General features: G+C 46.9%; 1 protein-coding gene across 1 annotated transcript in view; it reads left to right on the forward strand.

Annotated features, from left to right (window-relative positions):
* The window catches only part of GMPS (guanine monophosphate synthase), a 995,590-nt gene that overhangs the window by 293,407 nt on the left and 679,190 nt on the right, over positions 1-22,993 (forward strand). The window contains exon 5 of the mRNA XM_069618429.1: positions 19,412-19,515. Within this exon, the coding sequence (XP_069474530.1) occupies positions 19,412-19,515 (104 nt within the window). The remainder of the gene's footprint in view (positions 1-19,411; positions 19,516-22,993) is intronic.

Consider the following 22,993-nt stretch of genomic DNA (forward strand, 5'->3'; position numbering starts at 1 on the left):
ATCAAACTCCCGGGCTGGTACAACCTACTGTCCCAGCATCAAGGTCAAACAGTACATCCTCTACCCAGCTCAATGAACCTAGCAGCATGGCTCCTGAGGTCATAGTGTTTGGATATCTACATTTACCTCAAAGATGTATGGATATCCTAAAAGAATCTAGGAAGCCTAACACGAGGCACTGCTACTTTGACAAGTGGAAGAGATTCGTTATCTGGTGCCAGAATAGACAAATCGACCCAGTTGATTGCACTACTTCAACTATTGTTACATACATGCTCCACCTGCTGGATGCAGGTCTGGTTTTTAACTCTCTGAAGGTGCTTCTGGCAGCTCTGTCAGCATACACCACCTCCCATAACAAGGTGTCGTGGTGGAAAGTTCCAGTGGTTAAAGCCTTCATGGAAGGAGTAAAGGGACTTCACCCTCCTATTTCAAACCCACCACCAGGGTGGGACCTTAATGTGGTGCTAGCTAAACTCATGGGCCCCCCATTCGAACCCATGCATAAAAGCAGTCTCAAACACCTGACTTATAAGACAGCCTTCTTAGTAGCTATTACATCCATAAGAAGGGTTAGTGAAATTCAGGCTCTGTCAGTACAGGATCCTTTCTTTACAGTTCACAAGGATAAACTGGTTTTGCGTACACACCCTAGGTTCTCACCGAAGTTTATTTCCAAATTCCACGTGAACCAGTCCATCGAGCTTCCGGCTTTCTTCCAAAACCCACGAAGCTCGGCTGAGGTGAAACCACACACCCTAGATGTGCGCAGGGCGGTCCTACTATGTAAACAAGACCAGACTGCTAAGGAAAACAGACCAACTGTTTGTCTCCGTAGCTACAGGGAGAGAGGGGGATCGCGTCTTTAAAGCTGCCATCTCTAAGTGGATTATTAACTGTATCCAGCTGTTACTCCCTTTCTGAAAAAACTCTGCCTTTCACGCCAAGAGCCCACTCTACAAGAGGCATTGGGGCCACTCTGGCTTTTATTGCAAATGTACCCCTTGACACCATTTGCAAAGCAGCTACTTGGAGCTCTATTCACACTTTTACTCAGCACTAGTGCATTGACACACATTCCAAGACAGATACACAAGTGGGACAAGCAGTTCTAAGACATTTATTTGCTCATGACCCTACTCACATCCCACCTCCTTCAGGTACTGCTCGCTAATCTATGCACACCATGTGATCTAAGCAGATTCCACAAGCCTCAGAAGGGATACATTACTCACCGTAATTGTATTTCTGATGCTTGTATCTGCTTAGATTCACATGCGACCCACCCTTCCTCCCCTCTGAAAGAAGGCGTATGGATGCTTGTAGTCTTACCTTTCTTTCGATCTGCTTGAATTATCTGTACTCCCGCTACTCCTCATGCTACCTCATGTCAGAAAAATACAATCCGAGGGTCCTACACGCGTGAGGGATCATGGGGTACAGTGGACGTCACACTAGGGATAGTATTACAGGCACGCCCTGTCTCGACGCCCATTTTCGAGTTTCGAAAAACAAACTAATACTCCGCAACTTCCACTAGATGTCGGCCTATGCACATCATGTGAATCTAAGCAGTTACAAACATCAGAAATACGATTACGGTGAGTAATGTATCATATATATATTTCTGAGGCTTGTGGAATCTGCTTAGATCACATGCTGTGCATAGGCCGACATCTAGTGGAAGCTGCGGAGTATTAGTTTGTTTTTCGAAACTCGAAAATGGGCGTTGACACAGGGCGTGCCAGTAATACTATCCCTAGTGTGAGGCCCACTGTACCCAAGATCCCTCACGCGTCTAGGATCCTCATTGTTTTTTTCCGCCATACTGGTCGGAAGCATTTTGCGGAGTCCCCTGGCCTTAGCCATACTTTTGCTAAAATATTAATTTATTTACATCCTTCCCCATCCCAACGTCGAATTTCGACACTCGACGCCGGCTGGAGAAGAAATCGACCGTCGGCTGCTGCACGACGGATTTGGGCCTCGGAGGGCCTCTGGCCTCGGCCCGGGACTTGGAAGGCCTCTGGCCTCGGCCCTGCAAGTAGGGAGAGTGGAGGGTTGTACATACTCTACACTCTTGGTATATAGGTACACCTTATACATTTCCTACACTTAACAGCCCGCTGCCTCAAGGTGCGTATGGAGGGTACCCCTTTTCGATTCTGCCCCAAGTGCAATCGCAAATACCCTTGGGTCGACAGGCACGCCACGTGCAATCTCTGCTTGCCGATGGACCACCCCAAAGCGAACTGCAGAGCGTGTAGTAGGTTTAAACCTAAGACACTTAAGGACCGTTCAACGAAGCGTTGGGCCCACCACGCCAGGCAAGCGGCCATGGCTGCGGAGGGCGCCTTCAGCGACGGCAGCGACACCGTACTTTCGGACGGCGAGGGCATTACGGCGTCGAAAGACAGCCGAGCGCAAGTCCCCGACCTCGGAAGGTCGTCCGGCAGGGCGGCTATGGGGAAGACCCCCGGCGACACAAGCGCTTCACACACCACACACACCACACACACTAAACACACAAAGGCCAACCGAGACTCGACTACGTCGAGTTCTCGGAAAGAGGCACAAACAGAACGGTCCGATTCGGTGTCCTCTTGGCGTTCTTGATCGAGATCGCCGCATGACTCCAGGCAATCATCCACTCTTGCCAAGAGTGCCTCGCTCCCTAGGCTAACAGAAGTTCGATCGTCGGAGGACAAAGACGACTTCCACCCCCACGCCTTTTAAACAGTTTTCTCCCTTTCATTCCAGCCTAGCTGTCACTCATCCACAGGGTGGCTGTCCTTGCTGGCAGTCAGCCAGCCAATCACGCCAGAGTGCATTTGGGTATCCCAGGAGACTAAGCATAGGGAGTTTCGGGCACCTCCCTCACTTCCTGTGACAGACACTCAGGTGCCTGAGGCGGTCTCCAGTCCTGAAGCCCGCCAAAGGCGTACGAACAAAGGGAGCAAACCTGGTTTGGCGCGCAGAGACAAACTCTAGAAGCACCTTTCCAAAAAGAAACTGTGAAAAAAGAAGACCGGGACCTGTTTAAACAAAGGGGCTTAAGGAGCCATCTTGAAAAACATGGCTCCTGCGATTTTTAGCTACCAGTGTTCGTGGTCGGGAAAAATCATGGTAGCTTGTTGTAAAACCACTGCCACCAGCCATTTCGATAGGAAAGGGTAGCATTTGCCTGCTACGTGAGTTTCTAGACATGGGGGATACTAGGTAAACCCTCCAGCACTCTATAGGAAGATAGTGTGTGCTGGGTCTAGGAATTTAAAAAGACTAGTTAAGTCAATTTAACCTTACATTCTCTGGGAAACAGTAGTTTATCCCAGAGAATGTATTTAAACCTTTGGGAAGTCTAAAAAGATATCCCTGTGCCACTGCACCGAGGGTGCTGTGTAACACACATGAAAAGATGATGCCTATGGAGTTATCTAAAACTCCATAATCAAAGAACACAAAAGTAAAACGCACATCAAAATACATGAAAGAGTGGGAAAAAAAGTTTCATACTCTTTCAGGTAAAAAAAATCAAGTCCTCAAAATCCAGCAAAGTTGCTGGGGGTCTCTAAGGTGAAGGGAATTAGCACATTTATGAGAATTATCCCTAACATATACTAAGTGTAGGCATGTCGGCATCAAAATGAATAGTGACCAAAATAAAGTTCTGAGCTTATTCCAGCACTTGGCTCGTATGCAGATTCCCTTTTCCCCAAGCTCAACACAGTTCACAGGGTTTCCCTGGGGCGGGCGGCCAGTGCCCTGACTGCATGGTGCCAATGAGGAGGAGGAGGAGGAGGAGGAGGAGGAGCAGGAGACACCTCTGGCAAGTAGGCGGTGGATGCCCAGGCAAGGTCCCACGTTTTTCACTCGGCCCCCATCCAGTATCTTGGGTGCTGGCCTGGGAACACGAGGGGACACACTACATTGATGGGAGAGGTACCCACGCTGACCACATCAGCTTTCCTCGCTACAGAGGGATAAGAGGAGGAGGAGTATTCCCCAGAAACACATGGGGAGGGGGTCCCCATGAGGAGCCTGGTAGGTGACACAGAAGGTTGGCTGTGACTGGTGTTGGTAATCCGCCCCAGACGACAGTGGCAAATAAGATGGGGGTGGGGGGACGTTGACCTTTGGGTGGCCAAAGCCCCCAGGGAAGAGGGGGAGACCCGACCTGAGGCACCAGTGCAATAGCATCAAGGATTATGCCCCTAATGTGGGACAGGTGGAATTTTGGGAAGGCCGATTGGTGATGGGGGGGGAGACTTTAACATGGTCTTGGACTCGTGCATAGATTGCAATAGGATGGGTGATGGGAGGGGTGACAACTCGGCCAAAGCGACCTCCAGTATGTTTAGTAAAATCAACCAGGAGTTGGGCCTTACAGATGCAGTAATGGAGGGAGAGGTTGGGTGATAGACCCTTTACATTCTTCTCGGCGGTCCACAACTCCTTCTCTAGGATTGATACTGGTGGATACTGCAGTGAAGGCCCAAGTTAGACATTATTGCGCGATACTGGTCCCATGGTCTGACCATGATATGGTCAGAGTGGTTGTGGGGAAGACCTTGGTCAGAGGCCTTCAGGAGGGTGGTGCTGCTGTGACTTTTTGCTAAAGGATAGGGCTCTCTCCCAGAGGTCATTGTAAATTAGGCTATTTTGCCTTTAAGGACAATGGAGAGGTTGGGGTGCGGTGCAGATTCTCTGGGAAGGCTTCAAGGCCACTTTGCGGGGAGTCCTCATCAGGATTGGATCCCAGAAAAAGAAAGAGCGTAAGAAGACCAGCTAAGGGGGAAGATCAGGGAACTGCAGCTGGGCGGTTCGAGGGGTGCCTACCTCGCGCCATGTAGGGCAGCAAAATTGCGTATTTACAGGGCGAAACTCAAGGCCATCCTAGTTCAGGACATGGAAAATACCATGTGTGGGGGGGGGGGCGCAAAATCCTGGCTTGGAAGTGAAGGGAGTAAAGGAAAAGAAAGGCAATAGGTGTTTTCAGGGGAGAGGGGGGGACGGTGGTCCACGATCCAGATGGCATGGGGAAGGTATTTGCCAACTTATGAAAATCGCTACTCGTCTGAACTTACTGCCAGGGATGAATGGATAGCCGCATTCCTGGACCCCCTGTCCCTTCTGGGCATATCGAGCGGATAGTCTGAATGACTGGGGGCACCCATCTCTGAGGAGGAGATTGTGCGGACAATAAGGGGATGAAGCCAGGGACCGCGCCTGGGAGTGATAGGTTCTCTGTTCTATTTTACGAAAGGTTCAGATCCACGCTAGCCTCTTACTTGGCCAGAGTGGTCAACAAGGTATTATTTGGGGGCCACTTGCCAAACTCATTGCTGGCGGCCACGATAGTTACAATACACTAAGAGGGCAGGGACCCGATGAGATGTGCCTCTTACCGCCCTATCTCTCTGCTAACTGACGTAAAAAATCCTGGCCTACATCTTGGGCTCCAGATTGGAAACCCTGCTTCCATCCCTGGTTCATTGGGATCAGGTGGGCTTCATACGAGAGAGACCATGTTCAGACAATATCCAAAAGACCATCAACCTCATGCATCAGGTGTACACCCAAGGGAACGATGCCCTTTTGGTCTCAATTGACTTAAAAACATTCACAGAGTGGAGTGGCCTTTTATAAAGATGGCGCTGGGGAGGATGGACCTAGGTCAGTGTTTTTTGAGGCGGGTAGATGCCCTGTATGTGCGGCCCATGGCATGAGTATGGGTCAATAAAGTCCTGTCCGACTCCTTCCGTCTGACGCGTAGCCCACTGTCATCCCTTTTGCACGCTCACGTTGGAGCCGCTCGCTCTCGTGATCTGGGAAAACCAGGAGATCAAGGGTATACGAAGTGGTGAGGTTGAGTTTAAACTATACCCTTTTGCAGATGACATTTTGGGTTATCTTACGTATGTGGGCGCCTCCCCAAGCATTTAGAGAAAATCAAGAGCTATGGACGCCTTTCAGGCCTGAAAATAAAAATGGACAAAACCAGCATTCTGCCCTTGAGCCCAAGCGACTCCGGCCTGACTGCCCATTCTCAATACTTGGGGATGAGGGTCCAACAGACGGAGGTGAAGTATTTAGGGGTGATCTTGCTGAGAGATCTTTTGACCCAATATCTGGCAAAGATCAAAGAGGACCTTTTAGATGGTGGGCCCCCCTCATCCTCTCTTGGTATGGGCGAATTACCTCCATAAAAATGAATGTCCTCCCTCGCTTACTTTATCTGTTCTCAGCCCTCCCAGCGAGGCTTACAGCAGTATTCTTCAGTGACTTAAAAGGTGCACTCTTGAAATTTGTATGGCAGAACAAGAGGCCGAGAGTGAAGTGGGCAACCCTCATGCTCCTGCGTGACCAGGGTGGTTTTGGCTTTCCAGACTCCTACCTATAGTACAAGGCCGCCCAGTGAAGGGTGTTTTTGGAGCACTCGAGAGAGGATCTGTGGACGTATTGGACCTACCTGGAAGACTTGGTAGTGCATCCACTGAAGGTGAGGGACTACCTGTCGGCCCCCTGTGTGTGCATTCTGGGTGCAGCTAGGCAACGCCCTACGTTTGGTGCTCTGCAGAACCTTTGGAGGGACAGTGAAGCTAATGGAGCTTTTTCATACTGGCCTTCTCCCTTGGCGTCAGTCTGGGGTCCCCCATTTCGTATAAGGGACTTCAGAGGGTGGCCCTATTGTTTAGTACCTAAGGCTAAAGAGGATATTTACTGAAACGAGGTGGCTGGCCTTGGTCTCCTGGGATCTCACCCCATTTGACAGATGGTTAGATGGTTCTTCTGTCCGTAAGGGCTCCCTTTCAAACATATACAAATTCTTGGTCTCTACCCTGGAGGTTGGGCGATGCACTCTTCCTAAATACTCTCTCGAGTCCTCTGCTTGTCCTCCAACTCTCTGCTGGTGAGCTGCTTTCACAAACAGAGATTTGGGGGCAGATCTTTATCCTCTGCAGGTGCCTCCCTGCCTCTGTCTCTTGAGCCGGAACACCTTCCTCGCGACCTTCCTTTTCTCTTCCTCCTTCTCTCTGCCTCTCCCTTGCTCCTTTCCTTTCTCTCCACCCTCCGTCTCCCCCTAACTCTTTAAGTTTTTGCTGACTGGTTGCCTGGTTCACCTCCAGAGCCTAACAGGTCCCAGACTCCCCCGCCTGTCTTGCATTTGCTTCCGGGTCACTGCACTTTGTTCAGCATTACAGCACCTGTCCGTTTATGCTCCTTGACTGGGGCAACCTCTCTGCACTTTGGGCCCTGCTGGACCAGACTTGTTTTGTTCCCCCCCTTCTTTCCCAATTCCCTGCACCACTTTATGTACATATGCACATCCCTCTCACTACCTCCCTCTCTTGGACTGACCACTCTCTTCTCTCAACACACCTGAATCTGTCCTCTTGCAGCAATATATCCGGCACAGCCACTTGGCTTCAAAGTCACCAGACCCATGAAAAAGTGACAGTGGCTGCTTTTGCCTCCTATTCTCCTCCACCCATTCCTTCAGCTGACTCCCACCCTGACACAGCCCTCGCTAATGTCAATCTGTCTTCAACAGTCTTGACACTCTTGCCTCTGTCATGAGGGTCTGACTGAAGACTTCCAAAAAGTGCAACTCCTGGTACGATTCCGACGTGACTACCCTTAAACGCAAGTGTAGGGCAGCTGAGCGGAAAAGGAATGCGTCGGGTGAACCATCTGACAAACTGGCCTGCCGCCTCCTTCAAAGGCATTATCGACTCTGCATCCACACCAAGAAAAGAGTCTTTGATGCCGCAGCGATACGGGCTTGGATAAACCACATGGCCAACCTTTTCAAACTGTGCAAGGAACTGGCCAATCCTGCTTCAGCCTCTTCCGTCACACCCACCCAGGACCTTTGCTCGGCCTTGGCTGCACACTTCACCACAAAAACCCAAGACATCCTTTCCACCCTCTCTTCCACTCCACAGCATACACCAACACCGGAGCCTCTCTTGGCCCCCCACACCCACCCCACTTACCCTCTACCCTCTCCCCTCTCTCACCCGTAACACCGGATGAGGTCACCAGACAAGTTTGATATATGAAGCCTTCATCCAAACTGGTGGACCACTGCCCCTCCAAAACGATTAAAGACCATATCGACTCCCTCGCCCCAGCCTTGACTGATCCCTATATCTCGTTATCCACTGGAGCTTTCCCAACTACCCAGAAGCACTCCCTTTTGCCCCCTCTGCTGATAACATCTGCCAACCCCTCCATTCTGGCAAACTACCGCCCTGTCTCCATCACTTCCTGGGCAAACTCCTAGAGGAACTGGCTATCTCTCAGCTGACCCTACACACTGACTCCCTTGGTTGCTTCCATGACCATCAATCTGGCTTCAGAGCATCCAGAGGCACGGAAACTGCTCTTCTGAACACCCATGAAGACCTGCTCTCAAATCTTTACACTAACACCCTCTGTCACCATTCTCCCTGACCTCAACACGGTTAACCACAACACCCGAATCGCACGTCTCTGTGACACCCTGGGAATCACAGGTGAGGCTCTGGCATGGTTAACCTCCCTCTCTGACCACCCATCCCAGGTGGAACTTGGAGCCTTTCACTCGACTATCATTCTCTCAACCTCTGCCGTTCCCCAGAGATCTAACCTATCCCCATGGTTCTTCAACGTCTGTATGGCTGCTCTGCCATGGGTGATTTCCACCTTTACCTCTAACTTCCAGTGCTACGCGGACGACACACAACTATCTTTTAGGCTGCCCTCAGCCACCTCCTCCTTCACTAATATCTGACTGTCCGCTATTCAGTCATGGTGTGCTTCAAATGACCTATGCCTCAACGCCACCAAGACTGAGATTGTTCAAATTGGGACCCCTGCTCCCACTTTCACTCTGGCCGGCCTCCCTTGGACGTTCGCCCGCGCCCACATGCGAGGCAAGCAAGAAACCTTGGGATCATCTTTGACTCTACTCTCTCCTTCTCCTCATTTCAGGCATCTCTAGAAATTCTATAAGCCACACGTCCTCAGAGGTACTCTACTGTTTCTCACTTGCCCCAGAGGCTCACTGTCTACAGAGCCCTGGTTCTCTCCAGGCTGGACTATTGCAACAGTCTCTTCCTCAACCGCAACTCATCCAGAACTGAACCGCAAGACTTTGTTCTCAAGCCCAGGGACCGCATCTTTCGGCGCTGAAATCCCTTCACTGGCTCCCTGTGGCTGCAAGTATCAAATTCAAGAGCATTTGCATTGTTCACAAGGCTTTCTGGGGCATGGGACCTACCTACCTGCAACGCTGCCTACCTAAATACTGTCCCTCTCGAGCCCTCCGGTCATCTACCTCCAACATCCTGTGAGTGAGCCGGTTCTCCAAGCAGAGATTTGGAGGAAGATCCTTATCCCCAGCAGGTGCCACCCTCTGTCTTGAGCCTGATCTCCTTAAATTCCGGAAACTCCTCAAGACCTTCCTCTTCATTCTCTCTCCCTCTACACTGCTAGCCTAGTTCTCTGTTCTTTCCCTCTCTCCCTTCTCTTCCCTACAGCATGCTCACTGGCTGCCTGGTGTACCTCAGTCTCACTGGTCCCCGGCACCCCCGGCAGTCCTCTTTCGCCCTTGTCTCAGGGCCCTACACCCCACCCACACTCATTGTACTTGAGAAATCAACCCAAGAGAGTGGCTTTCTGCATTTACTCCAGTCTCAATCTACCGGATGCACTTGATCCTCCCCCCTCCCTGTGACCCTTTGTACACTTGCTCGATCCGTATGCACCGTGGCTGAAGATGGTCTGTTCTGTTCTCCCTTGTCTTCTTGCACTGTTAAAACTGCAGAATTGCTGTCGGCCTATTTGATGTATCCCAACTGTTTAAGAAATCATTTAACACTTACTCTGCCCATGCAGACTATTCTCACCTCCGAAATTCAAGGGCTCTGAGCGACTGTTCCCCTCCCCCCCGCACTCCCCATGTTAACACTCTCCTTGAACCCTTTGAAACACTTGTGTATAGGCGCTATATAAATAAACAATACTATACCATTACCTAAATGTACTAGGATTAGTTAATTGTCTGTCCTGTCACCCCCCCCCGCCCCACCACACCACCACCGTTTTGCATCTCCCCCTCCCGAGCTTGGTCGCAATTGCAACATTTAATGAACTAGTAGAAATGTAGTCAGGGCTAGTATTCTAGTTTTCTTTTTCTGTTTTAGATCATTCGGAATCTTCAGGGCCTAACAGTGATTGCTGTTTTCCCTTTCGCCTTGAAGCCCTTTGAAGCAGTTCACCTGTTTATAAGCACTGCATAAATAAACTATAAATAAATAAAAGGTTTTGGCAGGAGATTACAGACGATGTCTGGGCTAAGATTTTCCGGATCCCATTCCATGCCAACCTCCTTCACCTCTACCATGGAACACAATTTTAAGATGCTACAAGGGTGGGATATAGAGACCCATTGAAGATTTCACAAATGTTTCTGGGGGCCTCTCCCATGTGATGTGTCCCAAGGGCTGTGGCCAGGTGGTTTCCCTCTCCCACATGTGGTGGCTCTGTTCTAAAATACGCATCTTCTGGCAGCAACTTCTTAGCTGGATTAAGGAATACTCTGAGGTCCAGCTGGACATGGAGCTTCTCCAGATGTTGCTGGGGATCCTGGCCATGGACTTGAAGAATACAGGCTGCCAGGGGTATGCAAGGCCATGCTGAGGGCTGGGAGACTGGCTGTAGCGCAAAAGTGGAGGGCAGAGGGGCCCCCACGAGATGGGAGTGGGAACAGAAACTATGTAATATCATGGTGATGGAGAAATTCACTGCCATTGTTAACGATTACTTGGGGTCCTACTTGGAGGAATGGGGCCTGCTGACGGTTAGGATGGAGGGTATCCGTGACTAGCCATTAAGGAAAGGGAGGGACACAGTCTACTATGGCTCTGTCCGGAGGAGGGAGACAATCTAAATCTATAAAGTCATACGATCGTTGTTGTTTTAGATTGATTCATGTGTTACCACCCCTGAGACTGTGTAATGTATAATTTTTTATCTTTGCCCGAACACGCTGACCTTGGGAAGGGGTTTGGGGGGGAGGAGGGATGACATCCTGTTATGAGGTATTCAAAAAGTCTTTATTGTTGACTATGTCAGTTTAAATGCCAATAAAAACTAATGTTTAAAAAACATTGTACTTATCTGAATATAACTTTTCCATGTGTATATAAAATAAATGTCTACTTTACTAGAACTACAAGTGTGAGAGTTTATTTGGGCCTATGTATTTACTGAGTTCATTGTACTTGCCTACAACTCACATCCTCCTCCTAAAATAATCCTGGCTGCTCTGCCATTCTACCAAACCTTTGGTTAGTACAAACTTATACTAAGAATTGGGGCCTGTATGCCAACGGGTAGTTTTGCAGAATCTCGCATGTTGGTAGACTTTCGGAAAACTTCCCTAACAATTAACTGTTCAAATAAACTAAGATATTCTCTGTTAATGGCGGGGCTACCACACAGAGATAAATGTTTCTTAATCTCAAGCTTGAATCAAAACCCTGTCCCTTCAATTGGAGGGCCATTGTTTGGTCATGTTCAGCAGAGAGCCTTAACGATGGTGAATGGTATTGATGAACAGATGGATCCATGTTATCATGCCTCCTCTTGAATGGGCCTTGGTGCTTTTTTTTTAGCCGGGTTGGCGAAACCGGTATAACCTGTAAATGTGGGTTCATCTATCATCCATGTTTCCTGAAGGAGAATGATATCAAATTGTCTAATAAAGCTTAGTGACTTCCCCCGTCTAAAATGTTATCTCGTAGTCCTGCTATATTCCATGAGCTAATAATTAGGCCAGGGTCGGAGTGTGCCCCTGCGGAGGTTACCGCTGTGATGGGAGGGGGGACATGACTTAGGCAGTTAAAAATAGTATCACATGCTTGCCTGGACAAAGTTATATTATCACCACGGTCCAGAAGTGCTGGGGCAAGCTCTAAAATAGCAGGGGGCAATAGGCATCAAGTGTTTTGGCCCCAAGGCATCCCGTAGATGGCAAGAACCCAAGCATCATGTCACTGGCACTTTCTGGCCATTACGTTGAGAAAGATTTAATAACCGAAACCCATTAATGATTCCTTGCACTGTAAAATGCACCGCCTCAAATATGGATTGTTAAAAACCATCATTCCAACTTTATTTTTGATAGTTTCCATTGTTAAAACCAAATTGCACACTGCAACCCCCACAAAACATAAAATCTTAAAGGAAAGCATAATCTTTTGCTTTACCATCCATGATGGGCGGCTCTTGCTGTGGTTGTTGTACCGGCCACCTTAGCCTGTGCCAAGCTGCCCTTGGTTGAACTCTATATCCCTAACCTTACCACACCGTCTAAATCGGGGCCTCAGCATACCGGCAGGCCTTCCTTGTCCAATCTTAGTCAGCTACTGCTTCACATCCCCCACACCGGGTCACATTTCAGGTCTCTGCCACAGTGGTCGAAATCCCCGGGTGGGGGAACTCAAGCTTGCTTTGTTGTCCAAGCGCCAGCCGGCGCCACTGCGCTGGCGAGCTGGGTAGAGTGGGGAGAGTGAGGGGAGCCGAAGGAGAGTTTGCAATGCATTGGAGAGGTTGGAGGAAAGTACCTCAGAGCGTTACCAAGTTCAAGAGTCCAGCTGCAATGAGCTACGGCTTGCTTCGACTCATCTTGAATATAAGGAAATGTATCAAGGAGAACTGTCAAATCTATCCCTAAAGAGGGAACAAAACCGAACTATGTTCTAAATTAATTACAAGAACATATCAAGGAGGTGTCAGGAGACTGTTCAAAGACGTTGCTAAGATAACCTTGGAGTGAAGAAGAGACTTTTCTATAAGAAGCAACAAGGAAAAGAGACTTTCTCTTGGTCTCATTTAAGTTAGTTAACATAGTAAGCATATACTATGCTTAACATATAAGCTGGTCAAGTGGCACAGCGAGTAGAGTGCTTGCTTTGACATCTATGCAGAGTCTGCTAACGCAGGTTCGAATCCCGCAGGGCCAAACTCAGCCTTTCATCCTTTCGAGGTCGATAAATGAGCACCACACACCGTGGGTAATAATCAGCAGCGCTCAGATACCTGAGGGTTTGCAGCGCTATATAAATGTGAAATTATTATTATTATATAACCTTTCACTGTGAGCCTTTGAAACAAATCCTCTTTCCCTTTAGTTGCCAATGAGGGTTGGTAAGACCTGCAGGGCAGCCAAAACATCTTAACATAAAACAATTTAACATAGTTCATCCAGTGCAATTGACATCAGCAACCCCCCCACCCCCCCCAACTGACATTTTAAAGAGGAAGGACATCCTGAACAGCATGTCCCAGAAAACAGAAACGAGTAGTGAAAGATGGAACCTGTGTGCCCCCCGCCGCCCTTCCTCATGCACAGATCTCTCCAACATCCCGTTCCAGTACTCGCGAATAGCTACATGCTTCTTAGGTAAAACCCAAAAGTGATGGCTCAAGAGCCGAGCACTGAATATTCCGCTCTGCCTTTTTGGGAAGGAAGAGAGTAAAAGGGCCCAAGATCTGGGGCATAGACAGGAACATGTGTCTAAAAAGTAAATGGTGCAGTGTTGCGCAGAGAATATGTGCCTTTTAGTTCACACTTGCCACCAAAATCTTTCCCCAATACGCATGAAATGGAGAACAACTTGTTCAGGGTAAGGAGCATTTTTCTTAAGTCTCCTTCACCTTTGGTGTTTGCAATTGATTACGTTCTGAAATATTTAGATGACGGCAGTATATACTGTGAAATCACAATTGGGTGGAACAGAGGCCCTCTGAAGGGCATAAGGTTCCTATTTACAATAAGAACCTAAAGGTGGTTTTCCGGTTGGAAAGGAATAGAATGGAACAAGGGAGGCAGGCCCTAAGAGGACAATATAGAGAGATTCAAGAGTGGTCCCAAATTACATCAGCCCTATGGAAATTATGATGTTAAGGCAAGTCCAGGCCTCATAGACTTATCAGAGAATACAGTTAACTTGAAGTTCATCTCATAGACCATGAGAGGAAATATACATTTGTTCACAAATTTCAACACTGTCTCGATGTTGAAAGAAAATAACTATCTTCTTGCAAGAGACATGGCTTCTGTTGAAACCATATGTTGATGGCTTTGAGATTTTCACAACTTGCAAAGCGGAGTAAGGGAGGCAGAGTCTTGGCTGGTCTAATTATTGCACAAGACTACTCTGAGACTTTCCGCTGTTGAAGTCGCAAGTCTCCTGATTGGGAGACTTGCGGTTAAAGGATCTTCCTTAGAAGGCTTAGGGAATATCCTCTTGATTAATATATATTGGCATTCGGGGATAGCTCCCTTAAGTGAATTTCTAGATATAATTACCTCTTTAGTTCAGGACTGTCAATGCTCCCCTCCTTATGGGAAAGTGATTGTAGCTGGCGACTTTAATTCAGAATGCCGTATCTCCTCTGATGAGGACCTTTTAAATTTGGGTGATGTGATGCTGAGTGGATTGGAGAGGGGAGAGAAATCTGTGGGACAAACTGTGGAACCTCGCCCTTGAATCTGTGGGATTGATATGTTTAAATGGAGAGTTGGATCCTATTGTCCCAATACTACCTACGTGGCATAGGGGAGTTGGCTCTTCTACCCTAGATTATATATTTCTAGATGGAGGTCTTGCAAAACTTACTTCTGGGGTTACCATTACTTCTAACACATGGAGTGACCATAGCACTCTTAATAGAATTATCCCTTTTTGTGAATAGGACCTATAAAGGGGGTGGGATTAATCTTAAAACCCTAGGACAAGGTAAAGGATTAAGATGGACCCGAAGCAACATCAAAATCTTGAATGGCGAATTAATGAAAACTATTAACACTGTTACTTTTGTACGGAAGCTACGGGTCATTAATGCCCCAGTATTTGACTCCTTTTTTAGTGATCTTTTTAGTAGAGCATCGCCCAAACTAAGATTGGGTGGGCCTTCAAAAAAACATGGACATGTCAATGATCAGAATGTAGCTAGGGAAAAATCTCTTATGCTTCGGAATGTAAGAGTGATACGTAACTCTGTGACCAACTAGAGAAAATTAGAACCAAAACCGTCAAGCAGAAATACAAGAATTATTGCCGCTTTATGAAAGCAATAATGATGCAAAATGACGCGCAAAAGATGTTGGGTATATTGGCCTTTAGAGACCCAAGGGCATTTTGGGGAATTGATTAACCAATTGGACATTCAGGTCATGTTGGGGCAGTTGAATGGGGTTTGAGTATCAATGGGTCTCCTTCTTTTCTGACCTGTATGGGGTTCATAAAGGCAGCCTATATGGAAATTATACTAGGGTCAATGGGGAGATGGATCGATGGGGCTACAATATGGAGTACGCTGAATACTGGAATTAATCAAAACATCTAAGATATCACATGCGGATGGTCCTAATGGATTGATCAATAGCACATTAAAAGCCAATCCTGCCGTTTGGGCCCAGATCCTCACAATGTTGTTTGGAAGCATCATAACAAGTCAAATTATACCCACTAATTGGCAAACGGCCTATATAGTCCCAATTTTTAAGCGCAGCAATCGAAATCAAGCGAGGAATTACAGACCGATAGCATTAATAGACCCGGACTGTAAACTGTTAGTCATTTCTGCTATCACATGTAAAAAAAATGAATGATTAGCTCTCGGCTAAGAAATAAATGCCAGACCGGTTTTAGAGCAGGGCACTCAACAAACCCAAATGGACTGGTAAAGAGAGCCCTCCAAGATTCAGCCTGTGGAAAATTTGGAGGCAAATTATATGTGGCCTCGATTGATCTATCAACTGCTTTTGATAGTGTAACCCGGTCGCGTCTAGGGCTAAACTTGCAAAATGGGGAATACCTGAAGGATTGCTGTAATTGCCTTAGCAATGTATGAGAACTCAAGAATTCGAGTACGTCTAAACTTAGAAGGCAATCTTTTTCGACAAATTGAAACTCGTGTTGGATTGAGACATGGATGCTCGCTGGCTCCCTTTCTTTTCATTCTGTGTCAGATGTAGGTGAATTCTTGGATGAGATGGGTCTTGTGACTCCAAATCTGGGGGATTTGATGATGATATGGTTGGCTTGTGCCGATTTCCTCCTCTTCGACTGCAAGAGGGTGAGTCTTCAGCAGTTAATCAATAAATTTACTAAATTTGCAACAATAAATGGGCTAACGATTAACCCCAAGAAAACTCGAATTTTGGTCATCTCAAAAGGGAAGAGGGTTGGTCCATGGGGAGGGGCCTTTCTATTGAGATTACAATCCGGGAACCTATAGATAAGCTTTCAGTTTACGGCACAACCGTCGAGATCTGGGCTTTGTACTTTCTTGTAACAGAAGGCCCTCCCGCTGCTAACCCAATTGCTGACCTAGGATCTCAAATGTGGTTGCTTCTCCGTGAAACCTGCAGTGTCCTTTTATGAGAGGAAAATAGTCCCAAAATGTATTTTATTGGATGGAATTGCACTATGATCAGTTGTAGACTTTTTGGGAAAAATTGAGGGTGTTAACTGGATGAAAACATTACAATTGCCTAATAATATCCCCATGCCCGCTATCCGCTATGAACTGGGCTTATTAACCTTGAAAGTGAGATCTCAATGGCTAATGCTGGCCCTTTTCTGTATTTTACTGGACCCCATTGGTGAAACCTTGTATGAAGATCTAGGCAAGTTGATCCATATTTTTGGAGGGTCTTTGCAGAAAAAATACCTGTCTTCTCTTAGAGACATTTATGATCATATTTTGGGCAAACTAGACACAGATGGGGAGATGTTGGTGTCTAACCCAGAGAGAGTGAAATCATTGTTGTATGAAAGGGACTGGATCAATACAGCACATACATTTCACTCCTATCCCTCTTTGTCTGATTAAAAATAAGAACACAAAAAACGGGTTATGCTGTCCTTTATTATGACCGTTTCCTAACCAGTACTATCAATGTCTACTCTTAAGATTGAGATGGAATATTCTCCCTACAAGAGAGAGGTAATGAGGAGAAGGAAGTTGGTGGACGACACAAATACTCTCTGCCGACTCTGTCATAAACTAGGGGAAATGGTAACTAGCAAACGACTCATGCTTTCATGCCCGGAATTAAGGGCAAAAAGGATGTAGCTGGAGAAATTTGCTAAATGGGGGGGATTAGGGGCGATGATGACTAGATTTGGTCTAGATGTATATCAATAGAAAATAATATGGAGGGCCTGACAGTGGCGGGCTTAATTAAATCTTTGGCTCTAGATACTGGCCCCATTCTGGCTGTGGGGAATGTCAACCCCTAAGGTTATTCAGGCCAGTAACAGATGGGTTACTGTTGTTGGGCCAGGAGGGATTATTTTAGGAGCCCATAACTATAAATGTTAGGGAGATTGACATAGAAGAAGGTTGAGTATTTTGGTTAATGGAGGGGTTGTACTAGATGTCTTTAGTATTGGTATATATTTCCCCCTTACTAAGATGGAATTTTACCTCAACAATCTCAAGATTTTACCTATTATTATAATAAAGATTATTATACGGTTATGTTTATGTAAAGCTTTTTACCACAAGATGGAGATAGAGCACAAACATAATACAGAGAAAGTGATTGAGGGCATCAGGAATAGCATGGCGTTCTGGTCTAGACTACCGCTGGCCATGATGGGGAGAGCGGCACTACTCAAAATGGTTGTTCTGCCCAGACTCTTGCACTTTTTTGTGAATGTCCCTTACTTGATTCCCAGATGCTTTTGTGAAACTCCATGGCATGTGCAGGTGCTTCATATGGGGCAACTCCAGGAATAGGGTAGCCCTGTGGAAACTACAGAACACTTGTGATAAGGGGGGCATGAACCTGCCAAACTTTGAACTGTATTACTTGGCGGGACAGCTGTTGTATGTGGCCAGATGGTTGTCTGCGGAGGACTCGGCGGAAGGCAGGCTTCTGCAGGGTGACTCAGCCCTATACTTTGTAAGAGACAGTGTGGATGCATAAAACTAAGATGGTGGGGAGGGGGAGACTATTGGAGTTGGGCTGGGAAGTTTGGCGCAGAGCATGGAAAACGGTGGGCGACTCGGACCCGCTCTCTCAGCAAGTCCCGCAGGTGGCTCTATGCGGGGATGACCCACAACTGTTTGAAGCGGTCTGTAGGTACTGGGAACCGGTGGGTCTAGCCGCCCTCAGAGATATGTGGCAGGAAGGGGAGGTATTGGAATTTCAGAGGTTGCAGGAGGAGACAGGGGTGCATAGTGGCCAATACATTACATACAGGCAGGAATCGGAGGAGGAGATAGGGGAACCCATGACAGATGGACAGTGGGGATAGAGCTCAAAAGTACCATAAGAAGGTGTCCCGAATGCGAGACTCCAGCAGATCCAGCTGTATGTCACCCATAGAGCCTACCTGACCCCTGGAAGAATAGCCAGGTTTGGAGGCGCAGCCATACAGAAATGCCCCAGGTGTGGAGAGGAGGAGGCAGGGTTGCTGCACATGTTCTGGGCTTGCCCAGAGGTGCATAGATTCTGGGAAGAAATAAAGACGAAAATGGCCGGTGGGGGGTGTGGTGCTGGATGTGGGGTCTGCTGGGGCATGCATGCTTGGGAATTTCCCCAGGCCACGTAATTTAAAACATATCAGCATGAAGGATCTGGCCTATATCCTGGCCAAGCGCAGGATTGCAATGTGTTGGAAGGCGGCCCATAGGCCTAGAGTGGAGACATGGTGGGTGGACCTCCTGAGATGGGCAGAAGCCGAAACTGCGGTTTGGTTTGAAGCTGTCACCAGGGGGGGAGAAGAGGAAGTGGGTCCCCTGATAGCCTGGAGGCAGCTAGTGGCCTCAATGGCAACCCCTCACCAGGCCAATCGGGAAACGGAAGACTCAGATGAGTTGACAAGCACTGAGATTCCAGAAAATGCTCATATAGATAACACTGTTGAAACGGCTCGAGTTTGTGCGGAGGGAGGGGGAAGGACGGGAAATGTATAATGTGCTGGTTTGACATTGATTATGAACGTCCTAAAAGTAGTAATGTTTGGAGTGTTGTTTAAAAAATGATTAAAAAAATTGTTTTTAAAAAAAAAGTTTATGTAAAGCTTTGATTTTTAAACTTTTGTATATGTAAATGATGACTCTATTTTGTAATCCATGTAATGATTAATGTATTTTAGGTATTCTTTCTTATAAAATGTGTAATGATGATTGTATTTTAGATATTTGTTTGAGATGTATTATGCGGCATTCTATTGTAAAGGTTTCTTATGTAAACCATGTACAAATAAAAAAAATAAACAAATTGTGAGCTTGTTGAAAAAAGCCCTAAAGCAAAATTCGTTTTTTTGTGAATAAATTATCCTTTGCATCCTTTTTCATTTTATTTTTAATGTAGACTTCGTTTTTATTTTTTATGTAGGGGTCTTCAGAAGGAGGAGGTCGTTTTGCTCACACATGGTGACAGTGTCGACAAAGTAGCCGATGGTTTCAAGGTTGTTGCACATTCTGGGAACATTGTGGCAGGTGAGGATTTTATACCACATTTGTTTTTATGGTCCATGAAGTGACTGTAGGAAGCTTAACCCTCTTCGCCCTTTTTTGTTGTCCTATCAGATTTGATTTTCTTCCACACAATGGGGACAAGCAATGGGCTATTTACCAATTTTGTCCTTGAAATACCTCTCCTGCCTTTTGAAGTTGCTGTGAAAGTCTAACACTCTGCGTGATTCTGTCTAGTCTCTGAGACAGTTGCCATTGGGTCTGGTGCTGAACACAGCCTCTGTTCCAGTTTCTGTCCTTGTTGGAACCTCTCGTTCTTGCCTAGAGACTTAAGATCAGTAACCGTGCTTATTTAGTCACTGTAAGACAGCCTGCCAACTGATAATTAACGGTAGATCCTCATAGTATGGGAAATTTCAGGCTCTAGCTCGTTCCTCACAAAAAAACAGCAGTTTTTTTTAGCTTAGCTTGAGGATTTGATGAAAAAGATGCACTCTTTATTTTTCTTAGGAAAAGCCAAGTTATTCTCCTTATACTACTTCCGGTTTCCTCCTCTTCGATAACTGATCACAAAAACTATGGAGCAGTCTTCCAGATGGAGAACGATACGGATAGGGTTCACTTTGTCTTCCTATGAGCCATCTTCATGGCCTTCCTCTCCCAGAGACTTGCATCGTCCCTGGCTATTAACTTCTCATTCTCTCTTGATTCAGTGGGTGAAGTGATAAAGGAAATTCCCTGCCCTCATCAGAGTGGTGTTAAAATGCTGTGGACTGGGAAAGTCGACCGGACAGGACATCCAGAAGGAGCAAGCAAGATCTGAGATGGCAAGATCCTCTTTTCTCTTCAAGTGCCATGATGGAGCCCAACAAAGTGTCCCTATTTCAAAAGCCTCGGAAATCCAGTATCATTGGCAAAATGATTGTTGGTTAATGGAGCTGCCTAAATAACCTGAAGGGAGCCTAAACGGTTGAAGAGATTGACCTACCTCACGACACCTTGGTGGTTTAGCAATGCATAGGAGTGAACCTTGTTCTTCCTGAAATCCGAGGAAAGTGAGGAGCCATTCCATTAAAGAAGATGTAGCATTTGCCTGATCTGCACGGACAGCTATGGTAAAGTAGCACTTCCACATGACGGACAGATCTTTTTGACGAGTCATAGCAACACTGTGCGTTCGGCTGCAGGCAATGGCTATTACCTAAAACCTATAAAAGGCATGCTTCTACTATAACAAACATTATGGTGGCTTGGGTTTGCCTGTTCTCCAGAACTGTCATGGCAGCTAAATGTCACATGGCTTGACTTGGCCGGCAGGTATCGATGGGGCCCCTTTGGGTGGGTGCTGAACAATCAGCCACCAAGTACTCCCTCTCGACTCTCTTGCATCTTGAAGGTGCATACAGAAATGGCAAGGGCAGGTTACTACCCTCTACCTTTGTTTCTCTGGCCTATTGGGACAGGACACTTATGCTATGGAAAGTCCCAGGGGGCATCCATCTCCGGTCTTTGGCAACCCATGCTTTTTGCCTGGTCTTGTTATGGGGGTATTTGGTGCTTGGTGAAGGGTTGGCTTGCAACATTTGAGCCAGCTGTACTGTAGGAATGCTCCACTCACATTTGAGGAATGTAAGGAAATGTTTGGCATCTCCGATGGGTTTTTTTTAAACACTTTTTTTATTAGTGGCCGTAAAGAAACATAACACGGTTACAACTTCACAGTACAGGCATAAATAAACAATAAAAAAGACTGAGAATCGGTCCACATATAATACATTTCCTCGAGGTGGTATATTTACATAGTTTCATCGTCATGAGAAAGCATGTCACATAAGTATATTCTGAAGGGTCCCCATATATCTTTAGGTCTGCTTGTCGCTGGGCGGGTGAGGACAAACTGTTCTTCAGCCTCATTAACACGCCAATTCCTGAAGGAATTGTTTCACGGTTGGTGGCGCAGTGTTCTTCCAATGTTGTAAAATACATTTCTTGGCTACTGCGCACAAGACATTAAACAGCCTCCTGCGCTTTTCAGAGCACTTGCCTATGTCCCCGAACAAATATTTCTGTGGGGTTAATGTCGGGGGGGGGGGGGGATTTGTGTAAATTCTTCAAGGATATCCGCCACCTCCCTCCAGAACCCAGCCACCACTGGACAACTCCAGTATATGTGGAATGAACCAGCCTGGTCCGCCTTGCATTTGGGACATTCACTGGGACTAAAAGGGGCCCCAGGGGACCCTGACGTCTATGGAAACAAGGCGGGTCACCACACACGATAGAGGCGCCAGACACGAGGTTGTATTCCCAAAGCTAGGGTTTTATTGCAAAGCAAAAGTCTCAGTTGGCCAACTCGGTCTCACGCCCTGCGACGTGCATCTCTAGACCTCGAGGGACGCAAGAGAGTGAACTACGTACATCAGTTACATATATACAAAATGCATATCAAACCATCAGCTATGACATGTTTAACACCCCTCTTTATTGGGTTTCTCTGAACTTGGTGTGATGATGGACATCTCCGACCACTATGACACCTTCAAACATCTATTCTAGTAACAATTTTCAATTTGTGAGTGCGTAGGCATCTTTCAGTTATTGAATAGAACACGGTGCTTCTGTTCTTGGAAGCGAACTACATACGGGGGGAGTTGCATTCCGGACCTTGCTATCTATCAGGTGCTATTCGCGTCCTGGGAGCCGACATGCTCTATACGGGCTCAGCAAAGGGGGGCCGTTAGAAAAGCATAATTCAAGCCTTTAGCAGTATTATTCTAACATATTCTACCAAATAACGAGACTGGCTGGCAGCTGTGAAATGATTAAATGCCCTGCACTCTGCTTCAAGGCTACATTAAGGAGGGAGCCGGGCATTCTTTCTGCCGCTGCCTATGTTTGGGTTTCAGCGAACTCTTGTTATCCTCTCGGCCCTGTGGCCTTGTCCTTTTCACATACAGACAACAATGTTCCACAGTCGAGCAGTGTAAGCGGAAAATATACTGCGAAGCAATAGGAACAGAAAGCAATGAGCAATGGTTAGAAGACAAAATGGCGATTCTTGTTACATCAAAATGGCCGTTCATTGGCCAACTCGAAAACCTATATTCTGTGTATTGTGCATGAGACGGTTGGTCCACGGCCACCAAAATGCGTTTGCGGTCTCAAAGTAGAGGTATCCGTATTTCTAGACTGACAGGACTGTCTGACACAAACTTGGCTATTTTGGCTGGGGTGTAGTGTAATCTGTTTATAATTATAAATTGGATCAGTCGCAACCCAGCGTTCAGGGAAACCCTTTTGGTGAGGAAGCAGTATCTTCTATGGGGTGTGGAGATCACTTTCCCATTTGTCTTTGACTAGGTTAGTCGCGGGAGAGTGTGCTTGTATTACCGCGTACAGACTGGAAATCCTCAACTGGTCTCCAGAGGTTATCATCTGCACACAAGGGTGTGTAGGGGGTTCATCGGGGAAAGACGCCCAGTGCCTCTGGAAGGCAGATCTC

The sequence above is a fragment of the Ambystoma mexicanum genome, chromosome 10 (genome assembly GCF_040938575.1).
Source record: "Ambystoma mexicanum isolate Mex_15411 chromosome 10, UKY_AmexF1_1, whole genome shotgun sequence".
Lineage (NCBI taxonomy): Eukaryota > Metazoa > Chordata > Amphibia > Caudata > Ambystomatidae > Ambystoma > Ambystoma mexicanum.